The 24,290-nt window shown below is 37.2% G+C and overlaps 1 protein-coding gene across 12 annotated transcripts in view; it reads right to left on the bottom strand.

Moving 5' to 3' along the window:
* Invs (inversin) overlaps window positions 1-24,290 on the bottom strand; it is a 209,990-nt gene that overhangs the window by 86,910 nt on the left and 98,790 nt on the right. For all 12 annotated transcript variants that reach the window (XR_011704134.1, XR_011704135.1, XR_011704137.1 and 9 more), the window contains 3 exons: window positions 20,200-20,306; window positions 15,510-15,722; window positions 4,628-4,917 (listed from right to left, as the gene is read on the bottom strand). Coding sequence is in view for 8 of the 12 variants with exons in the window: in XM_071600774.1 (XP_071456875.1) it covers window positions 4,628-4,917; window positions 15,510-15,722; window positions 20,200-20,306 (610 nt within the window). In the remaining 4 variants the exon portion in view is untranslated. The remainder of the gene's footprint in view (window positions 1-4,627; window positions 4,918-15,509; window positions 15,723-20,199; window positions 20,307-24,290) is intronic.

Genomic DNA, 24,290 nt, shown 5'->3' with positions numbered 1-24,290 from the left:
AAAGATTTATACAATGAAAACTACAGAACCCTAAAGAGAGAAATAGAAGAAGATCTTAGAAGATGGAAAAATATACCCTGTTCATGGATAGGCAGAACTAACATCATCAAAATGGCGATACTACCAAAAGTTCTCTATAGGTTTAATGCAATGCCAATCAAAATCCCAACGACATTTCTTGTAGCATTAGATAAAGCAATCATGAAATTCATATGGAAAAATAAAAGACCCAGAATAGCAAAAGCAACTCTAAGCAGGAAGTGTGAATCAGGCGGTATAGTGACACCAGATTTCAAACTATATTACAGAGCAATAGTAACAAAAACAGCATGGTACTGGTACCAAAACAGGCGGGTGGACCAATGGTACAGAATAGAGGACACAGAGACTAATCCACAAAGTTACAACTATCTTATATTTGATAAAGGGGCTAAAAGCATGCAATGGAGGAAGGATAGCATCTTCAACAAATGGTGCTGGGAAAACTGGAAATCCATATGCAACAAAATGAAACTGAATCCCCTCCTCTCGCCATGCACAAAAGTTAACTCAAAATGGATCAAGGAGCTTGATATCAAATCAGAGACACGGCATCTGATAGAAGAAAAAGTTGGCTCCGATCTACATATTGTGGGGTCGGGCTCCAAATTCCTTAATAGGACACCCATAGCACAAGAGTTAATAACAAGAATCAACAAATGAGACTTAGTTAAACTAAAAAGTTTTTTCTCAGCAAGATAAACAATAAGAGAGGTAAATAGAGAGCCTACATCCTGGGAACAAATTTTTACTCCTCACACTTCAGATAGAGCCCTAATATCCAGAGTATACAAAGAACTCAAAAAATTAAACAATAAGATAACAAATAACCCAATCAACAAATGGGCCAAGGACCTGAACAGACACTTCTCAGAGGAGGACATACAATCAATCAACAAGTACATGAAAAAATGCTCACCATCTCTAGCAGTCAGAGAAATGCAAATCAAAACCACCCTAAGATACCATCTCACTCCAGTAAGATTGGCAGCCATTATGAAGTCAAACAACAAGTGCTGGCGAGGATGTGGGGAAAAGGGTACTCTTGTACATTGCTGGTGGAACTGCAAATTGGTGAGGCCAATCTGGAAAGCAGTATGGAGATTCCTGGGAAAGTTGGGAATGGAACCACCATTTGACCCAGCTATTGCCCTTCTTGGACTATTCCCTGAAGACCTTAAAAGAGCGTACTACAGGGATACTGCCACATTGATATTCATAGCAGCACAATTCACAATAGCTAGACTGTGGAACCAACCCAGAAGCCCTTCAATAGATGAATGGATAAAAAAATGTGGCATTTATACACAATGGAGTATTACGCAGCACTAAAAAATGACAAAATCATGGTATTTGCAGGGAAATGGATGGCACTAGAGCAGATTATGCTAAGTGAAGCTAGCCAATCCCTAAAAAACAAATGCCAAATGTCTTCTTTGATATAAGGAGAGCAACTAAGAACAGAGCAGGGAGGAAGAGCAGGAGGAAAAGATTAACATTAAACAGAGACATGAGGTGGGAAGGAAAGGTAGAGAAAAGGGAAATTGCATGGAAATGGAAGGAGACCCTCATTGTTATACAAAATTACATATATGAGGTTATGAGGGGAAGGGGAAAATAAACAAGGAGAGAAATGAATTACAGTAGATGGGGTAGAGAGAGAAGATGGGAGGGAAGGGGAGGGGGGGATAGTAGAGGATAGGAAAGGTAGTAGAATACAACAGTTACTAATATGGCATTATGTAAAAATGTGGATGTGTAACCAATGTGATTCTGCAATCTGTATTTGGGGTAAAAATGGGAGTTCATAACCCACTTGAATCTAATGTATGAAATATGATATGTCAAGAGCTTTGTAATGTTTTGAACAACCAATAAAAAAAAAACTCCTTAACAAGGCAAATTTCTTTTTCCCAAAGGAATGCCCTCCCCAATCTCTTTTCAAATCTATGCTTTGCATTGTTCCTCAAATTCTAGCTTAAACGTTACCTCTTCAGGGAATTTTTGTAGACTTAAGTCTGAGTCTGCTTTATTTCCCTGCCTCATCTGTTAATCTTATTCCAGACTCAAGTTTTTCTTGTAGTACTTTTTATTATTTTCCTAATTTTATTTGTTTGCCTGCTTTCTATACCAGGGTATAAGATCCAAGAAAGAAAATTCTGTTTGCTTTCCTCACCAGTGTATTTCTACTCTGGAGCAGGGTGACTTGAAAAATTGATAATACATTTTGATAAAGAATGAACCATGCCAGTTATTCATATTTCAACTTGCAACATTGTAAGACTATGAAGGACCTAGGTTCTGAAATTTCTTTCATTGGATATGTTCAAAATAGATGTAAGTTTTGAGAAAACAGGCTAGGTCAAAAATAATGCTCTGTGTGCTCAACAATTACTACGATGCAGACATACACGTTGAAATGTCTAACAAAACTACTCTGGGTATGTCTTTTGAACTGATTTAAAAACAATAATGCTGCTTTGGATCAACAGTTATGTTACAATAATATACTAAAATTCCAGAAAGGGAAGGTGATGGCTTCTTGGGTCATATCTCCTTAGTTGACTGAAACACTAAGAAAGTGAGACAAGTTAGTGAAATCAGGTGGTCCAGGTCCTAATTTTACCTCATGCACACTTTGCTCCATATGACAGGGGCACAGTGACCCAGAGAGGAGTCTTACCTCATGCAGTTTATGTCTCACTTTCATGGATATTTTCCTTTGAAGCCTTTGTTATTTGTACCAAGGCATCTACCTGAGATGTGACATTCTCTGTGGTGCCAGTGGTCATTTCCTAGGGTTTGTCTATGAGCATTCTGTCTGTTGTCTCTTCACATTTTCCTTAAATGTTTACCTTCCTATTACAATGCATGTGCCTTCCTATTTCAATCTTATTCTAGTGCTACAGGGTTGATAAAATGTTAATTGAAAGTCAGTATTTGGGGAAAAGCAGATTTTGAAATAATAGAATTTTCATAATTGGCATTTTAAAAAGTTTTTACATTGGAGAACAAGAATGACCAGGTTGTGTGATTACACTCTGAGAAAAAATGATTCTGGTATAAATCTCCTTACATAAGTCTGTCCTTAAATATTGATGTAAAAACCCAGATTTCAAACAGCAAGAGCAAAAGTAGACAAACTATCTATCTATATATATATATATATATATATATATATATATATATATATATATATAGTGAAAAGCCTTCTAAAATGCAGCACAGAGTTTATAAATTAAATCTATCAATACTAGAACATAGAAATAACTTGCTATGAATTCTTTCCATTTCTGATATTTTAAACACTAAATACAGTGAACATATTATTAAAAGCACCAATTATAATATTTTTAAATTCCTAATAGCCTCTAGGAATTTTGAAATACAGAGAGTATTTTTATTCCTTAATAACATGTTTTTCTACTTATTTACAATATTTATTATATTCGATTTTTATGGATTTTCTGTTTCTTTCTGCATGTGCCTTCCTATTTCAATATGTGCCAATATTGCCTATAAGAGTCACTTGTTTTACTTCATACTTGTTCATTTTGAACTCTCTCTCTCTCTCTCTCTCTCACACACACACACACACAAAAAAAAAAAAAACCCAATAGCTAAGCTGTGGAACTAACCTAGGTGACCTTCAACAGGTGAATGGATAAAGAAAGTATGGTATATATACACAATGGAATATTACTCAGCCATAAAAAGAATGACTTGTCCAAACCCTAAATTAAATAATCATGAGATCCCAGAGACAATAGTTTTTGCCACAAGGCGAAAACTATTTTCACAGTAACACTAAAACATTATTTGCCCTTTTCACTATGTTGGCATTTGCAGTTAGATTTCTGGAGGTTTCCCACCATGCTCTAACTTATGAGTGGCTCAATGTGCTTAAAATCCTGGAGTTCTAGGTTCAGATGAACTTTTCTGAAGACCCTCTGCTGTCTCCTGGTCCAGGGTCTGGGCTGTATGGCTGGCAGGAGACTATTGCTGGGAGGCCCCTTTGCCTGCTGGGCTCATTCTGAGGGCTGGGCTGACAGGGTAGACAAAAATCTGGTTACAGTTTATTGCTGAAGGAGTTAAGTGTACCATGTGGGACTCCACTGGAGGAGAATTCTTGTAAGCTTGTGCCTAGTTTCCTCTGGACTTTATGATTGACATAACAAGTATGATATCATCAGATCCCCAAGCAATGATACTTAAAAGTGGGAAAAGTAAAGGTACCTAAATGGAAGTGAGAATTCCCCATTTTGCTCAGAGGAAAATGTTGAGGTACAAGTCACATATGTACCTTGTAATACACAGAGTCACCATTATGAGAACTGTGGAAAAGGAAAACACTCAAAAACATTATAAACCAAATAAAATGGAATCCTAAAAAATGTTCTAGAAACCTACAGGGAGGGAAGAAAAGAGAAACAGAGGACTGAGAACCATAGGAAACAAACAGAAAAACAAGCCACAAAATGGCAGACTTAAGTGCTAAAAATTATAATAAATGTAAATGGTTTAAATATGCCAATCAAAAGAGCCCATGATCCATGGGTTGGTATTAGATAACAGTCTACACACGTACCGTATGGCTTTCTGGAGTCTGTTTCCTGAAGGTCTGAGGAAACATGCGGCTCCTTCTGAGAGGCTTTGCCCGGAGTCCCACCTGGAGACCCTCCACTGTCTCTGAGCTCAGGGCCTTGGGCTATGTGGCTGGCAGGAGGCTGTTTGCTGGGTGCCCTGCTCTTCCCGCTGGTCTCATTCTGCAGAATGGGGCTGGGTAGACAGGGAAGAGCTTGTGGTCTGCAGGAATCTGGGCTCAGGTGTCCTTTCTGTTGTTCTGCCTCTTTTCGCTTGTTTTCTTCCTCCCGCTTTCTGGAAGAAAAGTCAAAGAGGAAGAAGAAAAGTTTAAAAGACTATCATCTGCTGAGTGGTCCCTACATGGGACTGAAATTTTAAGAGGAGCTCTCATAGCATAGGTTTGGAAATTCACATTTTCCAGGAGCAGTCTTCACCTACAATAAAACCCCTCTCTTTTTATAACTCAGAGGGTGACTACACCAGACCTCATAACTCAAAGGGTGACACAGTCCAAAAGAAATCTTGCAGATTAATTTTGCACTGTTGAGACAGAAGACAGATGATCAGGCTATTTTACTGTGTGAGACAACACATCACCAAGGGTATGTGTGTCTCACAGGCGTGCGTGCGTGCGTGCGTGTGTGTGTATGTGTGTGTGTGTGTGTGTGTGTGTGTGTGTGTGTGTGTGAGGGGGGGGGAGGTATCTTGGAGCTACCTGAAACTCTACCCCTTTTCCTCCTGTTCCAGAAAGCATAGCAGAATGCATCTGAATGACAGGGATAGCCTCAAATCTGTTCTACTTACTGAAAAAAGACCCTTAACAAATCTTAATGAATATATGAAAAAATTCACTTGCAAAGCATCTCCCAACTGATAAAAACCCACCTAAGTATGAAGTACTACTACTGAGATCTAGCTAAGGACTCAAACCCACTCCCTTTGCAGATGAGGCCCAGAAGTTGTGTTAATTTTCAAAAGACATAGGCAAGTAGCTGATGGTTAAGCTGCAACCCTTGAGTAGCAACAACTAGAAGAGGGCTGGGCAGGAGATGCCAGGTCTCAAAATAAGTAGCAGGGTGAGGCAAAGGGATTCCAGAAAGGGATAGAGTTTTAGGACAAAAGGGTTGAGCTAAGGGCAGGATTTGTTTGACCAATGTCACTAATTTGTAGGAATGGTCAAAGGAAAGATAGCAAGAAATAAACATAGTTATTTTATGAGTCTTGTCTCTACTGGGAACTGAAGATACAGAACAAGGATTAAAAAGTTGAAGTTCTCCCTAGAAGAACATTCTATCCAGAATTTCCAGCCAAGAAATCAGAGACCTAACCTGTTATGGAAGAAATGTTATAGCAGTGTGCCTGCACACAAGAGGTGGTGATACATTTTATCTGGAGGAATCAAGAAGTTCTCAAAGACATTTGGAAATCTATGAGGCAGAGAGGATTTCAGCTGAAGGAGGAGTTTGGTCAGACAGGTAGCATGGAAAAACCTGCTTGGTTTTGCTGCTTTAGATCTTTGATTAGTGCTTTTGACACATTGCTGGCACTCAATATGTATCTGCTTCCCAGCTGAGTCACAGTTACAGCTCAGGGAGAGACGATGATTGCCTCTTGAAGGTTCCATTTAGTGTGGAATGATTGGGGTATGGTAGAAAACTCTGGGCTGGGAAGTTTTCTAGTTTTGCTTCTGCTGGTAGTTCTGGAATGAAACACTCTCCTGTTAGGGACCCCATTTTGCTAGGTCCAGCACCTGTATGATAGCTCAGAATCCTGTTTCGATTTAGAGGTTTGTTTTGGGGCAGCTGTCTTTACAAAATTTGGGATTTTTAAAAATGAGACGGAGAGTTGTTTTATCCTTATAGCTGGCTGGTATCAGAGCCCCTCTTAGGTGACCCTGTTGAGACAAATACACTAATAAGCCTGGGGATAAGACTGACGGCCGGTAGAAGGGAAAACTTTTAGGGCCTAGGTGGTGACCAGCTCTGAAGCGCTAGAGAAAAGGGCTGTTCTTCATGAGACAAATGTTGGTAGCTCCTGACAGGGAGGGAGGAGTGGAAAGAACAGAGGACCAGGAAGGTGTGGGGAGGAGAATATGAGAGAACTGCAGAGGCAGGGCCAGGGCAGAGGAGGAAGCCTCCCATGGTGGGGTGACCTTGGGTCTTTGCTCCCCACATTCTAATGGACTGAATCACCTGGGATCTTGTTAACATTTTGATGTAGACACTGGGGAAAGACTCAATATTCTACATTTCCCATATGCACCCAGGGGACAGATGTTTCTGGTCCTCTGACCATGCCTTGAGCAGTGAGGCTTTAGAGAACAGGAGGGTCTAATATGAACTATTAACTGTACAGTGAGGGATAAGAAATGTGAATCTCCCCAGTGACACTGACTTTTTGTAAGGTCTACCATGTTCAGCCGTGCTTTCCTATGAGTAACCTGACAAGCTACAGAGCCAAGACATCAGTCATGGAAGCAAGAACTCCCAAGCAGGTATAGAATCCAGACTTCTCCAGTTTGTGGAATTTGAAGCAAAGTCTGTTCAGATCTCAAGGGACTGGGAAGACCCAGGTGATAGACATCTGGTTAAACTTTTTCAATTTGTTAATTCCCCTTCTGAAGGTCTTTCTTCCTATATGGAGAAGCCCCTGACCTGGGGTCCAGGCCTATTTATCTGATAGTCTTCTGGAGAGTCTCACTGCAGAGAACTCGGCCAGATGGGCCTGGCTAACTCCTGTACAGCTCCGATGTTTTTATTTAACCCTGGTTTTGTTAGATCTTGGACAGCTGCTGACATTGAGAGTGCTGCACTGTGGTCACCATGCTAACTGGACAGCCTGTCATCATCAGTGCCTGGGATCCATATGGATGCCAGCAGGGGCCACTAAATGTGATCTGTCTGGAGAAGGTGGAAGCCCAGGGTGGCTGGGGTGCTGCCAACTGACCAGACAGCTCCCTCCTGGCAGGAAGAGGGAGCAGTGCTCTTCACACAGCACAAGGAGTAGAGCTGCCTTGAGAGAATGATGTTGGCCCTTCGACAGATGGATTGTCTGCTGTCCAGGTTGGCGTCTACATGGATCTCAATGATATCGAGGGAGGCTCTAAGGTGAAAAGTAATACTCTGCTATATGAGCAGTCGTTTCTTTTAGGAAATCAAACAGCTTTTCTTTCTTAATTCCAAGAAGTTGGTTCCTGGGCAAAAACTTTTACTGCAGCACTTTCTGGGCCTCTGACAAAAGCAGCCACATTAGAAAAAAAAAAAAAAGGATGTGGCTTTTTAGAGTAATGAGGATATCCAGAAAACAATGGGCTGTGCCTTCCAGAGGCTTCTTTGGAGGAGGAGGTTTACAGGGGAGGGATTTTCCATTTTAGAGAACTAAATAAGCAGAATTAGGAGAAATAATATAATCATCAAGATATATAATTAGGCCTTGTGTTCATGAATCTACTAAATGTATCTTTTAAAAAATTGATGACATGTTTAGCATTAAAGAAAACCTTCCAGATAGCACAAATAACAATCTCAATTGTCAGTATTGAATACTTGCTCTTCTCAATATTGTCTGAATCCAGCAGGGGTAAGACTTGTAAGCTGCTTTTGTCTAAGAGGTTCAGAAAATCATGGTTTGTGTTCAAGTATATTATAGGCATGAGCCTCTAAGGACAGTTCCTGTCATAAACCTGTCAAATGGTAATTTGCTCATGATAAGTATGCAGGGACTTGGAAATCCAAATACACAAATGTATAAATGCTAGAGTATTTTGTGAGGATATGGGTGACTAAGTGTGTTTGCTGCCCTAGGTAGGGCTAATAAGTGGTATACTTATAGAGATTCACAGTATTCAAACAAAAAGAGAGTGTCCAGTCCAGTCCTTCTACTTGACAGATGGGGGAATTAAGGCCTAGTGTGATGAATGACTTATGTCAGGTCTTAGACCCATTATAGAGGCAGTTACTGAACATTTACTTATTGAATTCTTACTATCTACCAAATACTCCAAAGCACTGGAGATCCAGACTTACAACAAACAGTCCCTGCTCTAAGGAACTGACTATGAAGTGGGGGAACCAGATCCCTACACTTCTGCAGATAGAGATCGAGGTGTGATGAGTGCTAAAATAGAGGTATCTTCACAGAGCTCTAGGAAGATGTGGGAGAAAGTTGCTAATCAAACTGAGAGAGAAAAGGCTCTAAATTAAGGATGTCAAAATGGGGGAGGAATGAAGTGAGAGAAGGCTATTCCAGGCAGAGGGAAGAGCACGAGCAAAGACTTGCCACTTGGCTCTCATTGAAGCTTTGACTCAGAAGAGATCTCGGAGACCAGTTGTTCATGTAATGTAAAAAATTTCTTATATAACATCCTGTAGAGATGATGATTCATGTCCTGCTGGAACATTTCCAGTGAGAGGAAGCTGATGACCTCATGAGACAGAAAAGGTTTAGCTGTAACCTTTTCAGCTGCTGTTGCATGGCATCTAAGGGTCTGTCAGAGTCGCTCTCTTCATTGTCAATGAATATCAGACATAGTAATATTTGGTCTTTAACTTCCTCCCAAGGGAATAAGAAAATGGTGTGTGTCTCAGGACCTCTGACTCATAGAATGTTAGTGCTGGAAGGGACCTCAAAGATCATTTAGTCCAGTGGCTTTTATCTTTTTTGTGACTTGTGGACATCCTTTGAAACTGAGATTAAAAAAAACCCCAACAAGTATAAATCCTCACCACCAAAATGAATATATGCTCCTGATATACAAAATACTGGATATAGTCTTAAGGGCATTCATGGAGCCCTGAGCCCATTCCAGATAAGAAAGCTCTTATTTATTTTACTGAAAAGTGAGGACCTGAAGTAGGGTGGCATGAAGTAGAACCATGGAAATAATTCCCTGTGGATCAGATGGCTTTCTGAGCACAGGAATCAGACACGTGGGTCAACCCTAAAGAGTGGTGTTGACAAACTGGAGATGTTCAGGGAAGCAGGCTGCAAAAGGATCAATTATAAAGTCAAAGGAATTCTTGAGGTAGGAGTTGGAGTATTATAAACATTTTCTTTAGCTACCTGAATGTTAGTTTATGGAAAACAATTTAGACATTTCTCTTTGGCTTCAAGATGAAAGGTAGGAAGAATTTACAGATAGAACACTCCACTAACAAAATGAGGTTTTTTGAGAAGTGCAGATTCCTTGTCACTTGACACAGAGCAACTGAAGAAAGTTCAGGATGACCAAAATCTCAAGTATGAGAGCATGGAAAGGTATTGGTAAATGGAGAGAAATGAGACTTGGAGATATAAATGGAAGTAAAATGTTGGAGGGTCTTACATAGCATCATGGCTGGTGTTTGAGAGTATGTAGAGTTGTAAGACAGAAGAATAAAACCAAATGGACCTAAAAGAACATTTGAAAGGAGGAATAAACAGAATCAGTGGTAGAAGCACTAGCAAGGAAATAAGAAGGTCAGAAGAAAGACAGATTATTGTAGGTTTCTCACAGTGAGTTTGAAGTGATAGTGACTATTGGACATAGGAACACTGAATGATCTGATATGTTGACAAGTGACCAAGAATGGCAAAGTGGAAGTGCCCAGGAGGCAACTGATGATGTGAGATCAGAGTTCCAGAGGTCAGGATATGAGACAGATTAAGGGATTATCTACAGACATGAATTAATTTAAAAAAAATTTTGAGACAGGGTCTTGTGTGTTGCTCAGACTGGCGTGGAACCTCTGATCCTCCTGTGCCAGCCTCCTGAGCACATGCCACTGCACTTGGCTCTAAACTGCATTTTTAGAGTGGATACATTTTCAATGGAAAACAGTACAGCATGAGCAGAGGTCTAAAGAGTAACCTCCAGGTCTGACCTTAGTGTGGTGATGGCATACTTAAAAGATGTGAGAGGAGTCAGAGAGAGGAGATCTGAGATTAGAGAGAGAAATAAGAACCTGGCAAAAATGAAGCTTCAAGGAAGAAGGATGATCAACATAAACATGGTCTATTTTAAGAGTGCACTCCACTCTACACTTTGGCAGGTAAATTACAGTAATGTTCATTTTGGCAACAACCTAGGTAGTGCACTGTGAGTTATAAAGTGCTTTTAAATGGATTATAGATATTTCTTAAATAGGAGTTTCTAAAATACCTGCCTTAGTAAATATGACTATGACTTTTCTCTCTTCCAATTTCTCTATCATAAATTAGGGACCACTTTACTTCAAGTTTAATAAGTTCCTTTCACATCTTCACTTGAAGGAGGGTGATTTCTGCAATCCTAGCATGATTAAATGGGAAAGGTACATCGAGGTAACATGATGTGTCTGGCCCACCTTAGTCGATGCTGCAGCTGCAACATTCTGATTTTTGTTTCTTAAAGCAAAATCGAAAACAAAACTAAATATTGACTCAGATTTTAAGGAATAATTCTTGAAAAATAAAATTAAAACAAGTTAAATCAGTGAGTCTCTTCTATTGAAATATTTCATTTAGGGATCTATACTACGATGACTGTGGGAGTGATGGCTGAACTCTTAAGAAACTTGTTGATCTCTAATAACAATACCCAACAAAGGAAAAACTGTAATCAGGAAAGAGTGAGTACAAAAGATTGCAGTTTTTTCATTTTGTCAATTTAAAAATATTATAACAAGTAAACACAGCTCCCATTTAAAAAGGGCTTTTAAAAAGCAATGTTAGGTTTGGGGACATAGTTCAGTAGTTGAGCACTTGTCTAACATATGCGAGGCCCTTTTTAGTTAGTTTTTTTGCTGCTGTGAGGAGAAGACCTTACAAGAACAATTTTAGAAGGAAAATTTTACTTAGGGACTTGTAGTTTTAGAGATCTGTCTATAGATGGCCAACTCCATTCCTGAGGCGAGGCAGAACATCATGGCAGAAGAGAGAGGTGGAGGAAAGCAGCTCAAGACATGGCACCAGGAAGCAGAAAGAGACTCCATTCAAGGGACAAAATACATACCCCACCCCAAAAGCACACCCCTAATGACCTACTCCTCCAGCCATACCCTACCCACTTTCAGTTGCCACTCAGCTAATTCCTATCAGGGGATTAATTCACTGATTGGGTTAAGGTTCTCATAACCCATCACTCCACCTCTGAAACTGTGAGTCCCCAAATAAGCTTTTCCTCCTCTAAAATTGTTCTTTTGGTCATAGTAACATGACAGCTGACTAAAATAATCCCTGAATTCAATTCTTGGAATGGAAAAACAAAACAAAACAAACAAAAAACAGCCAAAAAACCCCAATCTTCCAGTAATTAACTGGAATAATAACTAAAAGGGAGTTTGGACTAGTTTCTTAAATCTCCTTGTTGTTTCAAAACCCCTAGACAGGAAGTCAGGGGGTCCAACAAGTTCATGTTAGGAAAATAAAAAAAAAATTAAAACCACTATGCTATTTAAGCAGGCCAATATTTTAAATCTCCTCCTCTGTACAGGAGACCCGTTCACAGGGTGGTTCTTGGTTTCCACTTCTAAACTGACTCAAAAATATGCACATCTGAGCTCAGTTCCAGGCACATGACCTCTACAGGCCAAGGAGAGGAAGAAGAGGCTGCAAATCACTAATGATGCAGACCTGGGAGTTTCTATAGAACTGGAGAGCGCCTAGAAACCAACTGGTCTAACATGTCATGTTTCACAAATGAAGAGATAGAGGCCTACAGAGAAATGCTGTGTTTGAATCAACACAAGTAAATATCAGAGGCTGGATTTGAATCCAGGTGTCTTCCCACTCTACCAAACCCTTTTTATCCTACTAGAAAGGGAGTTTGGGAGAAAGCAGGACACCAGGGCATCCTCTTCCCAATAATGAAGTGGAATGTGTTTGTTTTAATACACATTCCTTCAGGGACATAGAAACTCAGCCACTCTGCTTTAGTAGAGTCCCACTTCATACTTAGGTAAGTATAACTGAATTCTGAAAACAGATTCTCATACATTAAGCTGGAGTTTATGGGAACATCTGTAGGAGTCAATATAGTATTTTATTCACCTTATCTGCAATTTTGCTTTCCACAGTTTTAGTTACCCACTGTGAGCCTTGAGCCAAAATATTAAATCAAAAATTCTGGAAACAAACAGTAAGTTTGTTTATAGCATGATGAAATCTCCTACTATCCTTTCTATTCTGATCAGGACATAAATTATCCCTTTGTCCAACATAATCCCACTATATATGCCCATTACTCACTTAATGGATATCTTAGTTACCAGATTAACTGTTGCAGTATCACAGTGCTATTATCAAAGCAAACATTATTAATAATGGTCTCAAAGTGCAAGGGTAGTAATGCTGGCAATGTGAGTTGCCAAAGAGAAGCTAGAGAGAGACTTTAATGGGAAAGATGAAGTATATTAAAATATTTTGAGCAAGAAAGAGATAACATTCACCTAATTTTCATTATGGCACATTGTTGTAATTGTTTTATTTTATCATTATTGGTTTTAATCTTTTACTAAGCCAATTTATAAATTAAACTTTAACATGGGTGTGTATGTGTATATATATATATATATATATATATATATATATATATATATATATATAATGAAAAAACATAGTGTACATAGATGTTCCTTGATTATGATGGAGTTACACTCTAGAAAACCCCATGGTAAGGTTAAAATATGGTAAGTTGAAAATGTATTGAATACTCCTAGCCTACTCTGGATCATCCTAGCTCAGCCATCAGTCAACTCCCCATGGAATTGAGGGGCTGACTGGGACTGGGGCTCACTGCTGCTGCCCTGCATTATGAGAGCATATCATACTGCACACCACCAGTCTGGGAAAAGATCAAAGTTCAAAATTTGAAGTATAGTTTCTATTGAGTGCATTATTTCTTTTGCATTATCATCTTATGGTCAAAAAATTGTGAGTCCAAATATTGTAACTTGGGAACTGCCTACCAGGGTTTGGTGCTACCCAAGGTTTTAGGCATCTACTAGGGATCTCGGAATGCACTGCTCACGAATAAAGAGGACCACTGTAAAACATTCCATCCCTTGTAGAGAGTGTATGCTTGCAACTCAAGACAACTGGTCACATGTGTTACCTACTTGTGGTTGTCACTTGTGTACAGAGAATTTTTATAAGAAGGCTAAGACAAAGACGACTGTGTGGAGACTTTAATACTGGATTCCCAGGTAGGCGAAGAGACAAGAGCCTAATGAAGAGTACAAGATGTGATTTCCTAGGATGCCATCTACTTCTGTAACCTCAAAGTCACAGAAAATTATGTCTTTCCATCAATTTTTTCTACTAAGCTGACATTATTGTTAGTATTCCAGTATTATTTAACCTCTCACTAAAATGATTTCGTCTTATTATTTTTAATGGCTATTTATTAATATTTTTAATGATTGTTTATTATACTTCCCCCTTTGGGTGAAATATGGAAGAATTCAGGAGTTGAAGGACAGGAGATTTGGAAACATTCAAGATACAATCAGAAGTTAGCTTCCAAGAATCTGCCTTTTGAGCCAGGTGCAGTGGTACACACCTGAAATCCAGATACTCAGTAGGCTCAGGGAGGATTGCAAATTCAAGGTCTGTCAGAGCAACTTAGCAAGATCCTGTTTTGAAATTTAAAAATGGGGTGGGGAGGTGCTGGGGGCTGGGGATGTAGCTTGGAGGGAGATCACTCTTGGGTTCAATCAATACCTAGTACAAAAAAAAAAAAAGAAAAAGAAAAAGAAAGAAAGAAAGAAACTGCTGGTCATCTTCATTTTAAGAGGCTTTGATATCTGTGTTTGCTAATGCAATATGCTGATGATATTTAAAATATTCCTACCTAACCTAAGTATAAAAAGAAAAGGCAAACCCAAGCAGAATCTACAGTCATTTATGTGATATAATCACAATGTGTAATAGACACAAATGGCTATTTCATACATTTGTATCATTTTCCAAAAAATGTTAAGTCTTTGAAGTAAGGTCTTTGTTTTTAGTTACCATTTCTCCCTAGGATCTAGCCAAGGGTGGTGTATGTATAGTAAGAAGTTCATCAATATTTCTTGAGTAAAGCAGTTTACAATTGGCTCTCCATATTCACAAGTTCTGCATTTGTGCATTCAACAAACCACAGATCAAAAACATCTAGAGAAAAATTGCATCTGTGGTGAGCATATATAGGCTTTTTTCTTGTCATTATTCCTTCTTTATTTTTTGTCTTGTCATTATTCCTTAAACAATATAGTATAACAACTATTTATTTACATTGTATTAGATATTAAAAGTAATCTGAAGATGATTTAAAGTATGAGGAGGATGTGTATAGGTCAAATGCAAATGCGAGGCCATTTTATATAAAAGTTTTGAGCATCCGTAAATTTTGGTATCAACAGGGAGTCCTTAAATCAATCCCCCATAAATATAGAATAACAACTGTGTTTAGTACAGATTCGTTAAAGAATGGGTGAGGAGAGTCAGTTATTTTACAAGGTAGTTGCATTAATCAAATCAAAACAAGACTTAGTTTAATTTAGTAAAAGCAGGTCAGATACTGGTGTAAGTTTCTTTCATAAAGGCAGGAAGGCCAAGAAGACAGCTTATTTATTTGTAGTTTATACAAGGTAGCAATCCCACCCCTAACTCCCTGCCATGGGTGCTGGTGACAATGGTTTGTTCCTGGGTTAGAACACCAGGAACAAATCTATATGGAATAGCCACCAAGTGGAGGTTAGGCCCTCATCTTTCACTGCAGTCTTAGTCTGGTGACGAGAGAATGGTGAACAGAGAGGGAAGATGACATGGGTACAGGGACCACAAGAAAATCAAATTCTCTCCTGACTTACTCTTTTGATACTGCCCCCACCTCCTTCCACCCTGATTCTGAGCTGTGAGAACAAAATCTCCATGCTCACACTTACTTAGCTGCAGCATCTTTTCTCAGCTGCTCATGCTTCATAAGGAGATTCTTCCGGTCTCGAAAAGCTTTTCTGACCTTGTATCCTTTGTAGACAGCTTGGATTTTGAAGGCGGCAATATCTTGTATGGCTGCAATGGACAGGGCCCCATGCTCCAAAAGGAACTGGATTACTTCATGGCGCTCACCAAGCAAAGCATAATCAAGAGGTGTGTACCTGATGCAGGAGGAAGAGTTGTTTTTTGTTTGTTAACAAAATGAATTCAAGGTACTGGTAAACAGACAATATTCTCATGCAGCAAAATGAATCATTCTAAGATGCAGAATATTCTCTGGGCAAAGTCACCATCTCTACTCAAAGGCTATTCCTTTTTCTTCTGAGGGATATAAAACAAGGTTGAATATGGCTGTGGGTAAGATGCTTTGTGCTACTGACCATGCCAATTCCTGAGTTTGACTCATTGGTTCACAAACTGGTGACTATTGAGAACACAGGATCATGTTCCTTCTTTCTCATGTACCAAATAATAACTCCCACTCCTATCTGGTAAAATGCTGCTAATTATAGTCTGTGAGATTCATAAATTTGAGCCCATGGTTACTGATACTTAATGCTTATGAAATGAAAAATATACCTCCAAATGGAGAGATTTAATATATGATAAAGATGGCCCTTTAAATCATTGTGGAAAAAATTAAAGTATTATATAAATAGTGTTGCTACAACCAGGTAGTGATCTGGGAAAAAAGAGATTCTAATATCACGTCTTACACCAAAGTAAATTAGGGATGGAGCAAAGATCCAAAAATCAAAACAAACAAACAAAATAAAACAAAGGTACCAGAAGGTACCATGGAAATTTAAAAAATACTCAAGTGGGGTCTGGAGTGTAGATCAGTGGTAGAGGGCTTATGTAAGCATGCCAGAGGCTCTGGGTTCAATCCTCAGCACTTTAATGCAAAACAAAAAAATACGAATGTGGGAAATGCTTTCTTAAAAAAAAAGATATGAAAATCAGAAATCATAAAAGAGTGTTAAATCTGATTACATAAAATGAACAAAATTTTAGGGCTAGGACTGTGGCTCAATGACAGAGCACTTGCCTTGCAAGTATGAGGCACTGGGTTCAATCCTCAGCACCATATACAAATAAATAAATAAATAAATAAATAAAAGGTAATGTGTCCATCTACAACTAAAAAAAATATTTAAAAAAATAACAAAAGTTTGCAGGGCAAAAAACATTAAGCCTTCCTGTTTTAAAGAAAATGATTACTTTATATAAATGATATGTTAAAAATTCAAACAGTGAATAAAAGTACAAAGATTGAAGTAAAAGAATAATCTCTCAATGATGGTAGTGATGAATGTCATTTCTTAAACAACTTACTTGATGTTTCTAAGCCCCAGCTTTTTTTCATATATTAAACAAGTTAATATGGAGAAAATGAAACCATGAACATAAAGAGGATTGCACTGTGCCTGACATAAAGGAAGAAGGTCTGGGAATAATAAATATTAGCTACTACTGTTAGGATCGCAGGCCCTACACTGCAGTATGGTTTGTGATACTATAGATGCTCATCATAAATATCACTTCCACAGGATCCAAACTTCTATAATGACTGCCACTGATGCTGAGTGCTCTCTGGATGACTATGACTGTAGACTGCAATCAGAAGTGTTAGGAGGAAATCATCAGCTGGTTTGTGAGGTGGAAAAAAATGATGATTATAGGGATGCATGATTCGACTTGGAGAATTATTCAATGATTACAGAAAGAAAAACTCTCTTAAAAACTTACCTCACAGTCACAGTAAGACATAAAAGGGATAGGTTTTCAGAATAAGGGTAGTTTGATCGCTTCAGCAAGGAAATTTGTAAGTTCAGAATTTCTTACTGAAACCCCGAATGCTAAAATTAAGGAGCTCTCATTTTAGGAAGGCTCAATATGTACTCCTGTTCAGGGACCAGAAGGCCATAGGTTGAGGTGCCTACATAAACTTTCAAACATTATTTATAAATAGATGGCATTTTATAAATTCAGAAGAATTCTTAAAATTTTTATTATATATTCTAAAATTCTTTTTTATGGAAAAAATTAGCATAGAGTAATTGAACCACATGATAGTAAAACTAAATTCACTTTAAGAGGTCATTAAGTTCAACACTTTCATTTTATAAATGAGTAAACAGACCTAGCATGGTTAATCAACTTGCTGAGGATTATGTAATCACCTTCTACAGAATGCAGACTAGAATTAAGATTACTGAACAATTCCCAGTTCAGTAATCCTTCCAAAACACCTCTATCAATTATTGAATGTCTCCCAAAGAACAAAACTCCTCCTAAAATCAATGTGTAAACAACATATGTATTTAATAAGCTTGAGAATTTTCTGTAATTATTAATATGTAGTGTTCTTCATGTGGAATATAAGCAGGATTACCAAACTCTGGTTAAGAAACATAAGGCTCAAACCATGTCTTTACTTAGGAATATGACAAAAAGAAATAATGTGCAGCATAATCCCCCTAAAGAATGTTGGAGTGGGACTCAGGGGACTTTTGTGACCCTGGGAATTCTCCTAACTTCTCTGAGCTTCTATTTCTTCATTTATAAAAGGGCGGGGGAAGGAGGAGAAAAGAACTAGGTTTCTTGGGCTGCTTCTGGATTGAAAACTACATATTAAATATTTTTATTATGAAAAAATAATTTTATTATGAGAAATCTCAAGCACAAAAAATAGAATAGCATAATAATCCTCTGTGTACTCAATACCGCAAATTAACAATCAGAATGACTTTTTGTTATGTTTGCTTCTTCCAACCTCTTCTTTTTCATTTTGTTGAAGTGTTTCAAAGCAAATCTTGGAACTCCTATCATTTTCATCTTCATCCCTAGTTCAATTTAGAACCATTCAAGTACTGTGAATATTCCCATCAATGTTATATTGTGACCGTCAGGTACTTATTGACTGAAAGCCAGCAGAAGTTGGTAAAAATTATGTCTATACAATGTACATCAACTGGTTAGTGTCAATGCATGAGAAGTAAAAATTAGTACCACATTGATGGTAACCAGCCAAGAAACAATGTAGATAAAGACAAGAGATAAGACACAATTGGACCTGCCATACGGGAATGGTCTGATGGGATCAGTGGAATGCCTAAACCAGAATGTCAATAAATATAAAAGGCAGTGCCAACTTCTGACACTTGTACATCAAGGTGCATTACTAATGAAACATTAAATGAGACTGGGATACGGCCACTGTCTCTTTTTATTTACAGATTGGCAAGTATAGTTAGGAGGATTTTTCCTTTGGTTTTCTAGTCTGCAATTAACGTATGTTTATTCCAAGGGGCAGTAAGCACTTTAACTCATGCAGTGACTTAGGTTTGAAATTCAAAGTTTAGTATATAAATAGGAAATGAATTAAAAAAAACATATATTTTCCATTATTTCTTTAAAAAATAGCATCTAGACAGTGTATATTGTAAGAATAAGTTCTTCATAAACACAAATCCTCAATAACTCTTAGATTCCTCATTTTTCCTTTCTGTTTGTTTTAGAACTTCAATGGGAGACATCTTCAGTTCTCTGAGGAAAGGCTCTGAAATAGGTGCAAAGGGGTTGATTCAAGAAAGGAGAAATGTGCCTCCGCTGAGATAGTTGATTTAAAGAAGCCCTTCCTTTTCTAGAAGGCTTTCCACCTGCTAACATCAAGCAAGAACTGGTGGTGGCTAACAGATGGGGCCATTCTAGTTAGAGCAGCCATGAACAGTGACAACTAATGTGTTGACTCGGGCCAAAGGGGGCCTCTGCTATGGAGGTCTGGTCACAAACTGAGTGGTTACCTGCAAATTACTAGAATTCCCCTGAGACTACCAAGAGTCTCTCTTGCTTAGACTTCATATTGTGTCTTGTTCTTTTCATGGGTTTGGGTCCCTGGATAACAATCACAGCATAACTCTGAGAACCTTATGTTATTCAAGAAAGTTGTATCTAGAATAGATGCTGACCTTTCATTTGAGTTTCTCCATATGTTTTTTTTCTTTTTCCTTTTTTTTTTTGGTACTAGGGATTGAATCCAGGGGCATTTAACCACTGAGCCACATCCCCAGCCCTTCAAGTTGCTTAGGACCTCGCTAAGTTCTGAGGCTGGCTTTGAACTCATATGATTCTTCTTCCTCTGCCTCCTGAGCTGCTGGGATTACGAGTGTGTACCACCACACTCAGCTCTTCATGTTTTCATGCTAGTGATGGCACCTTTTTGTCTACTAACTGATAATGTGTCTCCATCAAGAGAAACATCTTGAATATGTAACATATTCCACTAGCCTCACTGAATTCTTGGTCTTGGTCAGTCAGGATTTCACTGACCTCATGCTAGCCACCAGCCAGAAGGAGCTCTAAGTCTCCTCATTTGCAAAATGTGAACCTGTCTTAGGTAATATCATATCTAAAGTCCTGAATACCTATGATACTCTATGATTCTAAATAAATATTGCATGGAACTTTTACTCCTTTTTCTGGTTCAGTATTTCTTAGTGTAGTGTTTCCTTATGATTCTACTTAGTTTTGAACTTGAGATATCTAAACTTGAGATTTTTTTTTTTTAATCTGGCAGAAAGGATGTGGGATGAGCAAGAGCATACTCTCTCATTTTTTTTCTTATCCACAGCTTACCTCTCTTCATTGTTTTCCATCTGATTAGGGAAAGCAGCAAAGTCTAGTAATAATTTAATGGCATCAAGGTATCCATTGTTACAGGACCAGTGCAAAGCTGTTCTTCCCTATAAGCATGAACAAAATCAAGTGTACATGGAGTAAATATTTTTGGACATGTGACTATTTATGCTAATTAAAAATATAAATAATCCTCCCCTTAAACTTTTCAGTTATAAAAAAGGATACTATTATGTACACAGTGGAGAAAACCGTCAGCTCTTAACCAAGGGATCATAACTAACACTATGTGAAAGTGTACCATATACCATTGGAGGTGATATCTGAGAAGGATTCAATATCCCTTATATAATATTCCAACCAAAAATGTAAAACCTGCATCTAATTATGAAGAACCATAAGACAAACTCAAACTTAGTCAAATTCAACAAAATAAACATCCTGTATCCACCTCTCCCCACCCCAGTACTGTGGCTTACAACCCTACAGCACTTTTGAGTTATATTCCCAGTCCTTTTTATTTTTTTAATTTTGAGACAGGATCTTGCTAAGTTGCTGAGGCTTGCCTTGAAATTGTGATCCTTTTGCTTCAGCCTTTGGAGTAGCTGGGAACAGATGCATGCGCCATTATAACTGACCTGGTGGCCTGTATACTTAAAAAACTTCAATGTCATGAAAGATAAAGCCATGAAGCATTGCAGGATATTTCACAGTGTTAATGGATATAAAGAGAAAAAGTCCCAACCCTAATTTTTTACATCCAATAACAGAGTTTCTAAATATCTAGGGAAAAAAATCTCACAAAATTAAAGGGGACATAGTCAAATCTATTATCACAGTGGGAGATTTTAGTGTTTTTAAAATAACAATTGATAGGAAAAAAAGACAAAAGAGCACTAAAAACATAGAAGACACAAATAACACAATTTAAAGATCTGTTCTAAGTGACCCTGCATTTAAAAATGACAGAATTAGCATTCTTTTCAAGAGTACACAGAATTTTATCAAAATCAGTCATATACTGGACCATAAAGAAAGACTATAAAGAATAATGTGCTCTCCTGCAAAATGTCCATATCCTAATTCCTGGAACCCTGTTATGTTATGTGGAAAGCAGGGAATTAAGGTTACTAATAATCTGATTCTGAGGTGAGGAGATTATCCTGGATTATCTGGGTAGGCCTCATGTATTCATGAGGATCCCTCTAAGGGAAAGAGGGGGCAGGAGAGTGTCAGAGTGATACAGTGTAATAAAGTCCCAACTAGCCGTTGTTGGCTCTGAAGATGGCAGAATGGGTAAGTGAACAGCCTCTGGAAACTGGGAAAATTAAGAAAAAGAATTCTCCCCTAGAGCCTCCAAAAGAAATACAGCCCTGCTGAATCTTAAGTTTTAGTCTAGTGAGACTAATTTTGACTCCTGATATCCTAAACAGTAAGATAATAAATTTATGTTTTTTTAATTTGTGATTAATTTGTCACAAGAGCATAGGAAACTAATCCAATCGATTAAAAAAAGAGAGAAAGAGAGAGAAAAAATGCCTAAGTGCCTGGAAATTAAACAATATAGTTCTAAGTAATCTACAGTTCAAAGAATAAATCAAATTAGAAAGTAGAAAATATTTTACCTAAATGACAGTGAAGGTACACAACTTAACCCAACTTGTAAGATAAAGCTAATGCAGAGCTTAGGAGAATCATTATATATATATATATATATATATATATTTTTTTTTTAAATTGATGATTTAATCTTTTTTTAAAAAGTATTTATTTTTTAGTTATAGGTGGACACATGTCTTTATTTTGCTTTATGTGTGCTGAAAATCAAACCCAGTGCCTCAAGCATGCTAGGCGAGTACTCTATCTCTGAGCCACAACATCAGCCTAATGATTTAATCTTTTATCAAAAGAATCTAAGGGGAAAAAAGAATAGTGCATCAAACCTGAGGAAAGTGGATGGCAGGAAATAATAAAGATGAGAGTAAACAATTATCAAAATAGTAAGCAACTTCAAAATATATAAAGTCAATAAAGGCTGAAGTAAGTCCTTTGAAGATCAGAATAAGCCACATAAAAAGTTAAAAAAGAGAGAAAATACATGTTACCAATATATAAAATTAAGATGAGGAAGTCACTACAGGTCTTACAGACATAAAAATGATAAGTGCAGATATAGCCAACTTTATGCAAATACATTTGACATATTTCTAATAAATTATCTCTTACTAAACTGAAAGAAAATTAAACTAATTAGAAAAACTGATTAGAAAACTTATTAATGGAACTAAATTAACAATCTTTGTACAAAGAAACCCCCAAACCAGAAGACTTCAATAATAAATTTTTCCAAATAGTTAAGGAAGAAGTAACATCACTCTTATATAATTTGTTATGAGAATAAAAGAGGGACTATATCTTGACTCTTTTTATAAGGTCATTGTTAACTTGTTACCAAAATCTTACAAACACAACATAAGAAAGGAAAATTATAGGCCAAACTTTCCATGAATATAGATGCAAAAATCTTAAAATATTAACAAACATAATACATCTTTATATATAAAAGTGCATAATACATTATAAGTGGGGCTTACTCTAGAAAGGTAAGAGTGGTTTAACATCTCACAAAGGCAATCAATATAATTCACCATATTCACAAAAAAGAGGAGAAAAATAATATGACTTTTGTTGATAGATGCATAAATTTTACTTGACAAAAACTATGGTATTTAAAAACTCTTAGCAACTAGAAATATAATTTCATTCAATGGTGAAATATTGAAAGCTTGATCTTTGAGAAGCAATTATGAGTTAAGTATGCCAACTGTCACCAATTCTATTCAACATTGTATTGAAAATTCTAGCTAGTTCAACAAAATAAAACAAAGAAATGAAAAGTTTGGAAATAAAGAAAAATGATATTATTTACAGGCAGTAAGATTATTTATGTAGATAATCCAAACTACATATAGAAATTAATGGAACTGGAAAGGAAATTTGTATGCTACTTATAGGAGAAATAGGCAACTTGGTAAAATATAAAAGGTATGACAAATTATAAAACATGCATTCCTAAGAATATAAAGACAAGGTCTATATTTTACATGTTTTTCATTATGATATTTTTACAAATAGTAACAATCTTGATTAAAAACTTGCTTAATGAGTTAGTAGAGAATCTGTTTTCTGACTTGGAAAACATAGTTTATGCTAATATTTTAAAAGAGTTAAAATAAACTAGTACCTTTCCCCCCAAAAAAGTTAATACCAGCTAAAATGAGAAAAACTAATATATTACTACACAGCTGGGTGGAGTATAGATTGACCAATGCCTTTCAAATATTAGGTTGGCCTTTTGATGTATTATGGCTGAAGCACATTTATATATCATTTGTTGTCAGGTGCAGTGGTACACACCTGTAATCCTAGCAACTTGGGAGGCTGAGGCACACGGATTGCAAGTTCGAGGTCAGCCTCAGCAACTTATCAAGACCCTGCCTCAAAATAAAAATAAAAAGGGCTGGGGATGTAGTTCAGTGCTAAAGTGCATCTGGGTTCGATCCCCAGTACCCTGCCTCCACCCGCCCCCCGCCCGGTAAAATACACACACACACACATTTACATATATGTACATAATTTACATATATATATATATATGCGCACTATTTTTTGCTTTGATTCAATATTCTCACTTAAGGGGAATTATTTTAGGAGAATAACTCAAAAGGAAAAATTAAATGCACAAAGATGATTCCTGCAATATCATCTACAATAATGGAAAAGTGTCAAGCAACAGGAGGTTATTTATTTAATTATAAAATTTGGGTTAAAGGCATAACTTGAATCCTGACTCACCCATTCCCAAAGGTTGTCATTTTAGGGTCATGATTGAAAATACATGAGTTTCAATTTCCTTATATGTAAAATGGGAGTAATAATAGCAAGTACTTTATAGGGTTGTTGTGAGGATAGAACCATCTATTATATTTAAAGCTCTTAGAATTTTGGAATCTTAAGAATTCATGATCATGAAAAAGATTATGTATCAAATGATAAAATACTGATGATCATTTTAAGTGAACAAAATATGG

Source organism: Marmota flaviventris, chromosome 13 (assembly GCF_047511675.1).
Source record: "Marmota flaviventris isolate mMarFla1 chromosome 13, mMarFla1.hap1, whole genome shotgun sequence".
Classification (NCBI taxonomy): domain Eukaryota; kingdom Metazoa; phylum Chordata; class Mammalia; order Rodentia; family Sciuridae; genus Marmota; species Marmota flaviventris.
Note: the sequence above shows the minus strand (reverse complement) of the source record. Positions and strands in the feature narration are given on the sequence as shown.